Source organism: Uloborus diversus, chromosome 7 (assembly GCF_026930045.1).
Source record: "Uloborus diversus isolate 005 chromosome 7, Udiv.v.3.1, whole genome shotgun sequence".
Lineage (NCBI taxonomy): Eukaryota > Metazoa > Arthropoda > Arachnida > Araneae > Uloboridae > Uloborus > Uloborus diversus.
Genome location: NC_072737.1, coordinates 89738396 through 89753972, shown reverse-complemented (window position 1 = coordinate 89753972; position 15577 = coordinate 89738396). Strand labels below are relative to the sequence as shown.

General features: G+C 33.0%; 1 protein-coding gene across 1 annotated transcript in view; it reads left to right on the top strand.

Moving 5' to 3' along the window:
- Window positions 1-15577, top strand: part of LOC129226049 (nuclear pore complex protein Nup85-like) — a 91295-nt gene that overhangs the window by 42852 nt on the left and 32866 nt on the right. Inside the window, exons 10-13 of the mRNA XM_054860628.1 lie at window positions 6420-6542; window positions 6671-6708; window positions 8447-8540; window positions 8619-8728. Of these exons, the coding sequence (XP_054716603.1) occupies window positions 6420-6542; window positions 6671-6708; window positions 8447-8540; window positions 8619-8728 (365 nt within the window). The remainder of the gene's footprint in view (window positions 1-6419; window positions 6543-6670; window positions 6709-8446; window positions 8541-8618; window positions 8729-15577) is intronic.

Genomic DNA, 15577 nt, shown 5'->3' with positions numbered 1-15577 from the left:
ATTGTCACCGGGTTGTCATTAGTAATTTAGTTTACTTAAATCTCAAGTTTTTTGATGATTTGTGAACATGAAATATTAAAAAAAGCTATAGCAAAGAAGTGGTATCTACATATTTTGCCTAGTTTGCTGAAGCAATTTGAACGTAAGTGACAAATACTAATTAAGTCTTTAAAGTGGTATCTAAGCAGTTACCCCCTTTTTTCCTTAGTAATTATGTAGATATAACTTTTATACCTTAGTAAAGCAGCATATTTAATAATGTAGCAGTTTATTGTAACAGAGTACCAAAGTTAGTTTACCTTTGAATAGTTCATACAGGTTGCTAATACAAACTAATACAACTTTGTATAAATCTTCCAAGTAAATTATCGGCTTTTTCTATGTAAATTTTCATTTAAAATGCAATTCTTAAAAATGAAATGCATGTAAAATATTCATATTTAATTCCTTGATGCAAAAAAAAAAAAAAAAAAAAAATCATTCTACGACCAATTATATTTTTGTTTAACCCTTCGGACCAGGCTTGGAGTGATCGCCGATTACGTAATCGTAATCTGCGTAATCGATTACATTTTTGTGTAATTGTAATCATAATCATAATCTATAAATGGGAGACTCGTAATCTCGTAATCGTAATTTTAATCAAGTGTTTCTTGCATAATCGTAATTGTAATCTAAGTTTAGATAATCGTAATTTTGTTCCGTAATCGTGTAATCCCAACTTGCTGAAAGTGAAAACTTTCAAGTTGCGTTTTTACAATGCTATGCAGACGATGGGATCTGGACTGAGGAAAAGATAAGACTTCAATAGAAACGTACAAAGGACTAGACAGCAGAGCCTTTAGGCTCTGCTGTTAAAAGGGCTCGTTGGTGAAGGGTCATAAACAGGCCGCATCTTAGTGGGTTTTGTACCCTGTAGGTGTCATTGACAGGAACGCGTCCCCAAGTTGGATTGGTCATCAATTTTCCTTTTCATCTGTGAATCACAGACAAACAAGCGGAGCTACCGCCTCGGAAAGAGAACAATATCAACAGTGCCGTACAAGCACATGTTTTCGTTTCGACAAAGTTCTAAAAAAAAACAGTTTTATGCCTTTGGTGGTTTTTTTTTTTTTTTTTTTTTTTTACTTTCAATGGCGGAAGAGGGGGAATTTTGTCAAAAGAAGAGCGAATTTGGATTTGCACTTCAGTGCTCATTCACACGCACTATCTTAGCGGTTCTTTGATTTTTGTGATGACATCACTCTGGTAAGTGATTTTTCAAAATATTTTCACATCTAATTTAATCTTAAATTTATGCTTTATATTTCAATGCTGATACTTTTTAATAGGTATATAAGAGAAAAAAGTTTGCATTTAAAGAATTTAAAAAGATTTGTTTTAACCTTTGTAAAAACATTTGCTTTTGAAAAATATCATAATAAAATGCTTATGCATGTGGGGGGAAAAATAATGCCTGGAAATCATAGCAAAATTTATTATACTCATTTTTACTTTTTAAAGTGCTTTACAATTATATTGCTTTAAGAGTGTTCAAGCACTATCTTGAGGACCTCCTGACCAAAAATTTGCAATACTCTAATACGACAGTAAAAAAACTGTTGTCAGCACTAACTTCTTCTAGAATGAGTCACTATGAAGAATCGGAAGCATTTCAAGTGGCTTCATTTTTAGACCCAAGGCTCAAATGCAACTGGTACGATTCAAGCACAAAAAATAAAAGAAAAGAAATTATCGAGGAAGAAATAATGTCTAACAAAGACTGTCATAACATTTGCACTGAATCAGAAGATAAGGACACAAAAGATGTGTCACCAAAACAGCCTGCAAAAAAAAAAAGGGAAATTGTTCGCATTTTTAGAAAAACCAGCCAGCACTTACAAAAATAATAATTCTTTAATACAGGAGAAAATCGAAAGCGAAATAAATGCGTATGAAACTAGCGTACCAAATGGGCATAATATTGATCCCCTATAATACTGGGGATCCAATATTCATGTATACCCATTACTGAGCAAAATTGCTCCCAAGTACTTGTCAATTTGTGCATCATCTGCACCTGTTGAGCGGTTATTCAGTATTGCCTGAAAGTTTTATACCTTACAGAGAATGAGGATGAAACATGATACATTTAAAGCATTGGTATTATTAAAATGCAATAAAAAATTGTCTTGATTGCAGTATTTATTTTGAACATTTATTTTCCTATCATTTATTTATACTATTTGAATATATTTTAATACTATGCATGTTTTGCAAAATTAAATACATAGGGTTTTTTTCTTTTTCAAAAATAGGTTGAATTAAATAATATTATAGCAAATTGTAGAGAATAAAATGTAGAAATATAGTACATAAATTTTAGAAACTGTATTGGTTGCATGAAAAATAATAATGAAAATTTAAATCATGTACAAAATGCATTATAATGTGGCAAGTCATTTGGATATGGGACACCTAATTACCTGTGCAGGATATATGGTCAAAATAGTTATGTAGCATTTAAAAGCACAATCAAAAATCATAATTTTTTAACTATGGCATTGTTGCCGCAAAATAATAATGAGAATAATATAGTATATGTGTGCATGTATTTTCCTCTCACGAGTCTGTAATCGTAATCAAAATCGTAATCGGCACATCGTAATTGTAATCGATTACATTTTTGACATAATCTAATCGTTGCTGTAATCGTAATTACGTTTTGGCAGAGGATTATAATCGTAATCATAATTGTAATCTCCTATTTTTCAAGCTGGTAATCATAATCGTAATCGATTACATTTTCTCGTAATCAACTCCAAGCCTGCTTCGGACGGAACATCTTATTTTTTACTATTGTGAGGAACATCCGTCTCTCAGACGGTCACCTTGGTTTTTCTCATTTTCGATGACTGATTGTTAAGCGGTATTGTTTACGGTGAATGAAAACAAATCAACAACGATAAAGAAACTTTTTATTTACAATACTGAAAAACTTTTGTATAGAAAACAGTATAAAATTATCCTATTTTTGGTTGGAAAAAAAAAAAACTATATCAGTCTTTTACAAATATTAGTCAAACTGACTATTAACAAGTTATACCCCAAGCTATAATAATAATAATAATAATAAAAAAAAAAACTATTATAATATCCTACCTCAAAATAAAATAACAACAATAAAAGGCGGTACTGTATAGAAGTTCGTCAATCCTTGCCCTTATTCTTTCCATACCAAACCGGTTTCGGGTTTTGCACCTGTTAAACCTCTGATGATGGGCAATGCCCAAAACCGGTTTGGTATGGAAAGAATGAGGGCAAGGTTTGACGGACTTCTCTACAGTATTTCATCAACCTTGCGGTACGTACAAAGATGATTTTTATTACTTTATTACTATATTTAGACTATTTCAACATCACAGTATGTTATTTAGAAACTATGTATACGTAACTTATATTCCGAAAAATTACTCTTTCACAGCACATGTATCACATATTTTTTTTGAATGCTCCATACACGTAGGAGTATTACACTTGATGCACTTGTATGCAGTCATTCGGTTCTTCTGGTAAGGGCAAAATCTGCAATTCTTTCTCTTTTCAAGCCGATCTGTGGCAGGAAGCGACAAAGGCTTTTTTTCATCTTTTATCCCTGCGGCTTCAGTGATTATACTCCTTAGGTCTTGAGATAAATTTGAAATCATCAACCTTTTTCTTATAAATTTATTTGCCAATCCCAGAGCTATTTCATTTATACAGGCACTCCTCGAGATTTTTTTAGTATCGTCGAACAAACAGTGCAATGTGTGCACATTGCATGCTGCCACTGCCACTATATGGTAAAATACAGCCAGTGGCCACCGTCTTGTTCGGCGATTTGCGGAATATATGTTACATTTTTGATCTAAAGTATCAACTCCACCTTTTGTATAGTTGTAAAATGAGATCAATTCTGGTTTGTTTGTTTGTATGTCCGTATGTTCAGAGTGATGCATCGTTGAGAGAAGAACAACTGCTTTTGACGGTTTCGGAACGTACGAAAGAAGCATCATATCTTTCGTGTATCCATATAATGAAGAGTTTACCTTTCTAGTCTTTTTGGGAAGAAATTCCGGAGGGATTTGGGGCTTGTTTTTTTTTTAGCGTTCCAACCATCGTTATTTTATTTTTTAGTAGCTCAGAGGCTAACTCAATTGATGAGAACCAATTATCGCAAGTGATATTTCGGTTAGTGCCCGAAATGCACTTAGTCAAACGAATTACTGACTGGGTTGGAATCTTCAGGTTTTTTTTTCCTGTTCACTCAGTAAATCCGTCGCTCCCTTTACCGGTGTATATATAACAATTATAAAGATATGCCGTATGAGCATCGGTTAGAGTCATTATTTTTATGCCATACTTGGCAGGCTTTAGGGGCATGAACATACGGAACCCACAGAGACCTTTGAAAGGCACAAGAGTCTCGTCCACTGTTGCGTGGGCCCCAAGAGCATAGTTCTTTTGGCAATTATTAACAAATATGTCTAACAACTCCGAAATTGCAGCAGCTTTTTCAACTTTTTCCCTTTCTTTCCTTGTACTTGAATTGTCGAATCTAAGAGCCCGAAAGAGAATGTTGCATCTTTTTTCAGTCAAAAATGCTCGAAAAATTGGTCGCCCCGTAATTGAAGTTGAAAAAAGAGATTGTAATGATTCCCGGGATGACTTGAAAATGCAGCAAAGCAATATGACCCCGAGTAATGCGTTTATTTCGTCCACATCTGTGTTTTTGTATGCCACTGAATCTTGGTGTTTTATCGTGGTACGCATTTCGGTAAGTTTTGAGTTTGTGTGCGTCACTATCAGTTGTAAAATGTCGTTCGTAAAAAAAAGATCCCATAGTTCTTTTGGGGTTGGCTTACCTCCTAGCAATCGAGCAGGACCATCAGGCTTCGAGAGACGAACTTTTATGATATTTCTTTGAATTGGATGATTTGAAGCAACTACAGGTCTTTTTTTCCAAACAATGCATTTTTTTTTTCCATAGTACTCTCCACTTCCTTCTTCTTCATGCGAAACTAGCAGTCCGTCGCTTTCATCTTCATCAATTTCGGAGGACGTCTCATGATCGGATTCCTGCAAGTCATCATTTTTAGGGACGTAAGAATCATCAGAATCAATGTCGGAGTCGGATTCTTGTTCAAGAGCAAGTTGAACAATTCGTTTGGTTCGTGTGGATATGTTTGTTGGAACAGCCATAGTGGATCTTGGAACAATATAAAACAAATTATTTATCATCACAATTACAAAATACAATAATTAAATTAATTTTATTAAACAAGTACAAGTCAAAAGCATTGCTTTCGGAACACCCGTCTGACAAGCGGATGCTAAAAACGTACGTTAAAAGGAACACCCGCCTAACAGACGGATATTCCAACCACCAGTTATAAGGAACATCCGCCTGGAGAACGGGGTAGGTATAAATAAAAACGCTCTTACCTGCTTTGAGTGCAAAGGACGACTAAATTTTCATGCTGAACGTTGAGGGGAAATGATGAAAGAAACAACCTTGAAACCACCTCTTCCAACTCACACCACAGCGGTAGCTATCGGAAAATTTATAGACAATATCCGTCCAAGAGACGGATGTTCCGTCCGAAGGGTTAAGTATCATCTGCTGTCAAAATTATCTTCATGCTCAGTAAAAGTGAATCTAGAGAATAAAACACTATAAATGATAGCACCAACACATTCTTTGAACATAAAGAACAGAAAATTATTATCGTTTAATGTTTTAAATGTTCAAAATTTTCAAAATGGTATTTTTCAGAAGGTAGATTCTGTTAGATTTGTATAACAAAATAAAGCAACAGCAAAATCCAAACAAAGCAGATGTTTTCAGTATTATTTAATGATACATTAAGCGCGTTTTACAAAGCTATTCTTGTCGTATCTTTGCAGATACCTCTAAAAATGACTAGTAACAGTCACTTGTGGTGAATTTAACCTAGTATATGAAAATATTTTGAAGAGTAAATTTGTCAGAATGCATTCATTAATTTTAAATAAAGACTTTTACAAAAATACGCTCTTATGTAGGTTAGATAACTTGTTAGGAAGTAACTACTGCGAGTTGAACATTTAATTAAGTCACAAATCAAAGAAACAAGTTGTAAATCTTTAATCATCAATTTCTCATTTCGAGCTCAACTGCAGATACCACATCTGTGCTTAGCACGGCAGTGTTGTTATTATCTCCAGAATGTTATCATTTATATTGTTTTTTACCACAATTTGGTTTTGACATATCTTTCTTTCTTTTATTTTTTCGCTCTCCATTATTTATTTATTTTTTAAATTTCATTTGACATGAAAGTTTTTATTTTCACTACTTATGTGCTTTTTCTAAATTATGCTTTTTATTATTGACTAAAATTAGTTCAATAATTTTTCAGGCTTCTTGCGAAATATCATTAAATGAATTTCGCATTAGGTGGAAACATTGGCAAGAAGAATGCAAAATTCGTCTTGAAAGAGGGGAATTTTCTACGGTTCACGAACTGGAGACAATCTGTAAAGTAAGAATTTTATTCCTGTTTTATGCAGTTAGTTATGTTCAAGATAAAATTTATAAAACATTTATCATTTCTAATTTATGTATTTCTTTTAATTAAAGGCCTTTAAATTTTAATGTGTTTACTTGTAGATACTTTGTGGGGATCTTGATACACTTACTCTTAAAAGGTTAGTAGTTTTACTAGTAAAAAATAAATTAACTAATTTCATTATAAAAATACATTTGCTTTGTTGCTATGTATGTAATGTCTCATTTGATATCATCTCACTTTTTGCAATACTTTTCAAAATTTAAAATTTGAATTGTCCTCGACACAAAACCAAGCTAACATGTTTGCTTTAATATGTATTTCTAAATATTCGCAGTTGTGATAATACCGTAAGTGTTAAACATTCATAAAAAACATTAAGGTAGGTCAGGAAATGTGTTGCGAAATTTTAGAAGGTGTTATGAGGGACACTATATTGGAACATATCATCGTAAATCTGATGTTGAGATTCGGGATGCACCCAAAGCCAGAGACTAAAATATATGAAACAGTTAACAAATTTACTATATAAAAACGGTTTTATAAAACATTTTTGATTTTAAGAAAAGTTTAAAGCAAATGTTGAAAGTTATGGCTTTTAACACACCTGTCGCAATGACAATGCAGTGATGGAGGAAAACTTGTCAGAATAGATTTTTTTTACAGCAATTGTTGTGTTTTCATTGCCGTTGTCAGTGCATTGCGTTTGTGACTATCAGTGCAATATCAAGATGCATGTAACGTACTTTCTTGAAATCTAAAATGTTGAGTAAAATTGTCTTTATATTGTAAGTTTACCTGTTTCATGCGTTTCAATCTCTGGTTTTGGGTGCATGTGCTGTGCATGCAGCAAATCAGCATTGTGTTTGCCACCATGTGTTCCTATACAATTCTTAAATGTTGCTGTTCCCTCTTACCACCCTATCAAAATTTGGCCACACTTTTCCCAAACACCCTGAATAGAGGGAATTATTGCGACAGTTTTAACATACTAGCTTCATATGATTATTTTTATATGTTAAAAAATTGTGGTTTGTGTAGTAGTTCAATTAGTTTTGATGATGTAATCACAGGGAAATAGTTACTCTCCTAAATAACTGAAATACGGTATCACCCTGGTTTATTGATTGCCAAGCGACTGGAAAAAGTTATTATTAAATCAAGGCTATTGTAAAATTGAAGAGCATTTACATTCAGTGCAGTTAAATCCGGGCGTGTGAAATGTATCATTAAAGTGAGGAAATCGTTAAATCGCGTATGGTCAAAGTTACTCTGTACTGACAAAATATCCATACTGGGGAGTTGTGGCAGGCCTTTAAAGATATATAAAGGTATTTAATGGGAGTATAATCAATGTTTTGCTTTTGCTATTCTTTCTGCCTGAAAATAGCTTAACTTGTTAATGTTTATAAATTTACTAGCAATAAACATACAGTTCCAATCACTTTCTCATGAACTTTTATGGTAAATAGCTGTCTTACGTAGGGTTTTTTTTTTCTTTTTAAAAGTTACATCAGCTTCAGAAACAAACCTAAAACTTTCAAGTCTTATATGCAGTAACATCAGAAACTATCTTTTTATCCTATGCTTTTCAATTTAAGAGTAAAATTTTGCTTTTGTGCTGAATGCAAAGTAAATTTATGAAAATGTGTTTTTTTTTTTTTGTTATAGTCAAAAACATTGACATTTTCAAATTCACAAAAACTAAGACTTGGCTTAAGGAACCTAAATATTTTCATATAAATTTCAAATCTACAAAATTGAATAGAATTTAAAGTAAAACTTGCCTCAAAAGCATGGGCAGACCCCCAAATATTATGTACTTTTTTTTCTGCATGTTTTATACAATATCATAAACACAATTTCTTTCTTTTCAGTAATCTTTGTGGAAATTGGTATCACTTAATGGTATCTGTGTTGTTGTATACTGATCCATGTGTATCACTTTCTTCTTTGGGAGATATAGCTCGAGTAAGTAGAATGGTTTCTTACAAGTCAAAAGTATTATGAGAGTTTCAGTCCAATTTTTTATTTGTTTATATTCTGCAGGCATATTACAATGGTGTTTCATCAGAGGTTAAAAATAAATCAAGTTTGGTTGATTCAATTATTCTGGCTGCCATGGAGTTAGATATCATCAATGTAATCAATCTATCATGGTATGTATGCACATAGTTCTTTAAAATAAAACGGAAAATAAATGAATTTAATTATTTTTGGAAAATTGTTTTTTTTTTTTTTTTTTTTTAAATCTGTGTCAGAAAATATCAGTTCAATTCACAAAATTGGTTTACAAAACTTAGATCTCTATGCTAGACAAATCATAAATGTAAAATATTAAAGTTTTACATTAATTGCTTCATACTTGCTACAAGTGTAAAAGTTTAGCATTTTAGCAATTTTTTACTTTTACAATGAAGTTCCAATATTTTATGCTTTTCTAAATCTGATTGCATCCACATCTGTAAATTTTTGCAGTTTTTATTTACTATGTGATTTTTCTTAGACATCACTAATTTTTTTGTTTTCCTTTATTTTTAACTAGTTATAACATTTTATTTTGCATAATAAAGGATTATCAGATTTTTTCTGAAATCTTCATGAATCAAAGATGTTCTAAAACGATTTTTGAAAATGAAATTGGTCAAAGAAACTTACTCAGTATTCTAGTTGAATAAGTAAATATTAAATATTGTTAACTCCTTTTCATTTGGCTTCATACATCATTGTTATTTTTATATACTCTAAATTTAATTTAGGAACTTCTCATCAGTTGAGATCATGGTGTGCGCATAAAAGTTTTATTGATACCCATCTTCAAAAGTTGGCAAATATGTTTCTGTTTCTTAAGGCTCTTCTAAACCTCTCCGTAAAATCAGATTCGACGAAAACACGAAATCTGTGGCAACACAGGGGGTGTATCTGGGAGGGGCTAACTCGATTTTTTTGCACTGCTAATTGGTCAGATTTCATGATGGACAACGTCAATCATTGAGTTGTTGAAAGGACAGTCGTAAATCTAAGCTGTCCCCATCGGTACTCCTTTACGGTCGGACGAGGGCAGAGAGCGAGCTAAGAAGGATTCTGTTCCAAAACATGTCCCCCACCCCTCCGGCCTGTTTCCCACCACGACAACAGATCGGGTAGAAGGGTGTAGTATGAGGGTGAAGAAAAAAGAATCCAATTCTCCTATTCTATTCTACCACCCTTCTCACTTTTACTTGAAAACTTTGGAACCGCGGGACAATTCTACACATTTACTTTTCGAATCGAATTCTGTATTTGTTTTGCAATTCATGGGCGGCATAATCTTCGTTTTTTTTAATTTGTTTTATATTTATTCGTTCAGTTCATTCATTTATGTATTTTTCAATATATAATTGAGGGGGAGAGGGCGAGCGGAACACTGATGATCTTTATAACTTTATCGATAAAAGATTGCTTTGCTTTTTACAGAAATTTCTGAAACTATTCTTGAAAAGAAAAGCAAATTAATCATAGAAAAATGTCGAATAATTTCTGCGGATGTCGGTGTGAGCATAAAATAAAAACATTTGGTAGTTGTGTAGATAGGTTTGCTGATAGCTAGTTTGATGAATGTTACAATTAATAAAAAGGCATAAATAGTAAATCTTTCGAAAACAATCGCGCCCTGTACAAGGATTTTCTGTGCAGTTTTTAATTAGAAAATTATGCTTTTGTTTTGTCTATGAATTTTCTGCGCATCAAAACAGGAAATAAAGAAACTGACGAATCTACATGTTGGCACGATAGAAAACAGGAAAAGAAAAAAAAATGCTGTTGTCTTGTTAGTGATCAGAAGGATACCATATTACCAGTGGCGCACATGAATTTTTTAAAGGGAGGGTCCAAGGTCGAAAGTCTCATTCCATTATTACGCCGTCAAACATATTGACTTGATTTTATCGATTCCCGAAAACAAAAAACAGTAAAAAATAAGCTAATGAATAAATAATTAGCATTAAGTAAAGACATAACCAGAAATTAAATAATTTACGCTTTTATTTTTCTCATAATAAAAAAATGAATTCAAGTTCAAAGGATCTCATTTCAATTTGTAATCACAAAACTAAAAACATACTTATTACTGTGTATTCATTTATAATCCCCATTCTTCTTCTCATAGGCTAAGTGCACAATATTTTAAAAAATCTCTTAACATGCGGGTTTTATTTTTTCACTTATTAAAACAGAAGTTATTGTAACCTTTGTTTGAAATTATTTCACGCACAAAATATAGAATCGTAATCGATCAGGGAAAAAAGCAAGACCTATGGGAGGGGTCCTGACCCCCTGGTCCCTAGTGTGCGCCACTGATAAATACCCACTAAGGTTTTCATTATTTATACACGTGTACTAAATAATTAGAATGAAATGACACCTCTCAGTAATGCTAAAAGCAAATTATTGCAGAGCTTAGTATTTTTGACAGTTGCATGCAGAATCAACGCTTGATTTAAATCTGAGAAAAGCCATGTTACTGCGTACAAAAGCCCTTTATCACGCTCTGAATGCAAATTGGGAACTTTACTGTTGTTTTTCTTGGATAAAAGCCTACTTCAATTCAAACTTTCGTCGATGTGCCTATTCATCAACATTTTAAGATAATTTCAATTCATTGAGCGTATTGTTAAAAGAATAAAAATTATATGTTCACAAATTTTACCAATGCATATAATAAAACGTAAGTAATTGAACTCTAATGGTTTAAATATACTTCGAAAGAATGAATGAAGTGTAAGAAAGCGTACAGTGGTTCAAAATAGTCAGCAAGTGGTATTTAGGAATTTCCGTATCATAAAAATTTGATTTCTTGATCTTGAGGCAAAGAATGTTTTTTTCTTTCAGTTTGACACTCTCTGTTATTTAAACATTTTGTTCACATAGTAGGAAATAAATAAAATTCCTTATGAAAATAGAGTGGCGTTAAACAATATGAGTAGCACAGTATACAAATGAAAAACGTTATCTATCATGAAAGCGTCTCGAAAAATATTTACGTGTACCAACAACTACGCTGTTGTAAAAAGATTGCCATCAATCATGAAACGAGAAAAAAAAATCCTAAAAAAAGGAAGGAACATGGTTTTGTTAATATTTTCGAAGAATATTTTCGTTTAGAGTTGAAAACTGTCATATGACAAAAAGAAAAAAAATGCATCGATTCAATGAATCAAATGTATGATCATGTTCAATATCGAGAATTATAGGAAAAAATAGATTGCAAAAGACACAAAATTAAATAAGCATTATTCGAAAGGAGAGACAGTGAGGCACTCAATTTATGTGCCGAATTAATTATCACTATGAGGAACTTTCTTGTTCCCAGTCTCATTCGCTGTACGCAAAAGAGAAGACTTGTTTATCCAAAGTGGGGAAACAAAGTGCAAAAGGTGAGAAAAAATTATACATGAAATCAAATGAATTGATATCGTTCCATCTTCAGTATTGGAGGCAAACAAAATAATATGAAAATTCAAAAAAAAAAAAAAAATGAGCAAGGAAAAATAGTACTGTGGCCCTAAATTACTGTGACAGTATCATCATACTAAACTTTCTTGTTCGCAGCCTCATTTCTTTTCATGCAGTCATGATGATTGACAAATTCGGATTGCAAAAATAAACTTTATGTAACATGAAAAGATTTCGGAAAATGCATTGTAAAGTGTGAATAGAGTTCTTTGATTGTGAGCATGCGCAAATGATCAAGACGAAAGTTCAACTAATGATACTTCTTGAAATATGGAGAATGTTTTTGATATGAAGTGCTGCTGGCGTCATTGCTTTCTGGATTCTTTGAAAAAAATACTTTCAATTAGTGTTTTAAAGAGCCATTTGGGCGGAAAAAAGCATCACTTTATACATGAAATTGAATGAAGCAAATATGATCTTGTTCCATCTTGAGTATTGGAGGCAAACAAAATAATATGAAAATTCAAAAAAAAAAAAAAAAGAGCGAGGAAAGAGTACTGTAGCCCTAAATTACTGTGATAGTATCACCACACTGACCTTTCTTGTTCGTAGTTTCATTTCTTTTTCATGCAGTCACGATAATTGACAAATCCGCCCTGCAAAATTCGTATTGCTTTCTTGATTCTTAGAAAAAATATACTTTCAACTGGGGTTTTAAAGAGCCATTTGGGCGGAAAAAAAAGCACCAATTTATTCATAAAATTGAAGGAACCGAATATGATCCTGTTCCATGTTTAGTCCAGTCAATAGGTAGAAAAAAACGGGCTTGCCTTACAAAAAATGGGGTCAAAGATTTTATTTTTTAAATTTGTGTATACTAGTGCCAATATGAAAAAACCAAGTTATCCAACACGAATGACCTCGGGAGAACTTTTGGGGGCCGAAAACCCCCAAAAATTTGTGACTTTTTGTGGTATTTTCAAAATATCTCAAAAATGGTTAAAATTACAAAAAAACTTCGAATGCAAATGTTAAAGAGGATTAAATTTCCTTCAACTTTTGTCATTACAACATTTTTGTAGCATGAAAAGCAAGCGAGTTACAGCTTCTTAAAAGTCATACTTTTTCTGAACACCTTCAGCGAAGTGCGTGAAAGCGCATCGGACAACGGAGGAAAAAAGTAGAAACGCCGGCAGTCTGACCTTGGAAATCATTTGTCTTTCACAGCTGAGGGTAAATGCCTCCGTTCCATTAAACTTAAACAAAACACCCCCATTCCATCCCCCCCCCCTTTTTATTCTCCAAATGAAATGAATCGACTCAATAGCTACTCATGTTGATCACTTCAGGGTTTGAGAGAGAGTATGTTTTATCAATTTGTGTGTTCTGAATTACAATTTTTTTTCCCTAGAAATGATTACGCCTGACGAAGGTGTTTTTTTTTATTATTATCATTATTATTTGCGAAATCAGTTTGCATGAATGCGAAATGAAGATAGTAAAGGAGAAGGGAACAGAAAATCTTCAAAGATGCAGCGCAAAACGGCAAAATGAAGAACATCAGCGTTTTTTGAAGTTCTTAAAAGAAGTGACAATTCACACTGCCTGTCACAAATGCTATATCAATGAGCAATCAATCTCTTCCCTTGAAGTAATGGTTGAACCTTACATGTTAACTAAATTCCTCAAGAAAGATTTCTGGCAAATTATAACAAAAAGAATTGTCTTATTCTACTTCTTGAGACATATTTCGAAGAGTGTGGCATTGAAGTCAGGCAGACTCAAGATGATGCCGACTTACTTACTGCTCTTTCAAAGGCAAAAGAAATTGAACAGGTTGTTATAGTGGGCGAGAGGACTAATGACAGATTTAGGACATGCTTTCAGCAACTTGTTCTTTTTAAAACCTGGAAGAGGGAATGCTTGTGATTTGTTTCTTTCCCCACTAAATCTTTTGAGTTTGACCCCAGCAATATTCTTTTCATCCATGCGTTTAGTGGGTGTGATATGACTTCGGCAATCTTTGGCCAAGGCAAAATTAAATTGTACAAAATAGTCAAAAAAAAAAAAAAAAAAAAAAAAAAAAAAACCTCCTGAAATTAAGGAAGCTATATAAGAATTTATGGACCCAATCTGTCATCATGATGCCTTCCTTAGCTGCAGCTGGAGAACACATTTTGCAAATATTATACACAGGTGACGTAAAGTATTTGAACCTATCTTTGGATACTTTGCAATTTAATCTTTTTATAAAACTAGTATACAGGGTTAAGATAAATCTTGCAGGGCTACCTCTAACGTGCGGGGAGGGAGGGGGATGCTGGACGTTATCACTCATATCGGTTCTACCACCAAATTCAAAGTTGGTTGGGCAACATAATTGATCCAGAGAAATGGGGTTGGGAACGCAGGACGCAAGGTCTAAGGCATGTTGACGCGAAAAGAGATTCAGTTACTCAGAATCTTTTGAAGATTGTACCTTGTACCTGCAAGAAAAATTGTATTGGAGTCTGTTCGTGTTACAAGGCAGGTTTAAAATGCTCCAGCACGTGCAAACACTGCAGTGGCACAAATTGTGAAAATGTTGCAGAAATTTCATCTTTGGATGAGACTGCTGAAGAAGATGATTTGTTCCAGGAGCTTTTGGAATTACCGCAACAAGGAGATGAACAATTAAAGGACCACAACTTCTTTCTACCCCCTACAGATTCTGAACCGGGAGAACCTGGACCTTCAAAACGGCTTCGAAGAAGATAAACAGTGTATTTTGTTGTCATTTCTCTATTTGCTTTAAGGTCGAATGAATCTCTGTGTAATTTAGATGTATGTATTAATCTTCTACAGTTGGATTTTCATTTTGTAAGGTAATTCTTTTGGGTTTTTCATGCCTCAAAAAGTCAGTTTCTGCAGAATTTTTTCAAAGTGTTTATTACGTATTACTATTGTACCTTTAATTATTCATTTTTATGTCTATTGTTTGCTTATTATCACCCTAATATTTATTCATTCACATTTATATTCGAATATTGCATTTTCGCTTGTCACAGAATAGATGGTACGAATTATGTGCTTTAAATGAATGAGAAGATTATGTAATTCAATTACAAACTGCAATATAAATCATATGTTATTGGAGTCTGACTGAAGACTATCTCTGTCAGACTAGAAATATTAGTTCGAGAGCGGTGGGGGAGGGTTTATTATTATTATTGTATCAGAGCATAGGATGCATGACTGTGCTGATTGTTTGCTTATTAGCTGCCTAATATTCATTCCTTCACATTAATATTTAAAAATCGCATCTTTGTTTGCAATAATTAATCTAGAATGTACGAATTATATCCCTCAAATGAATGTATATATTGTGTAATTCAGTTAAAAAGAATAATATATCATCTATTATTGGAGTCTGATGAAGACTACCTCTGTCAGATCAGAAAAGTTAGTTCGTGAGCAGTGGGGAAGGTTTTTTTTTTAAAATTATTATTGCATCGTCGTATGTGCTTTAAATGAATGCGTATATATGTATTTCAGTTTCATAATACATCGTTTGTTTTTGGAGCCTAGTGGGAACT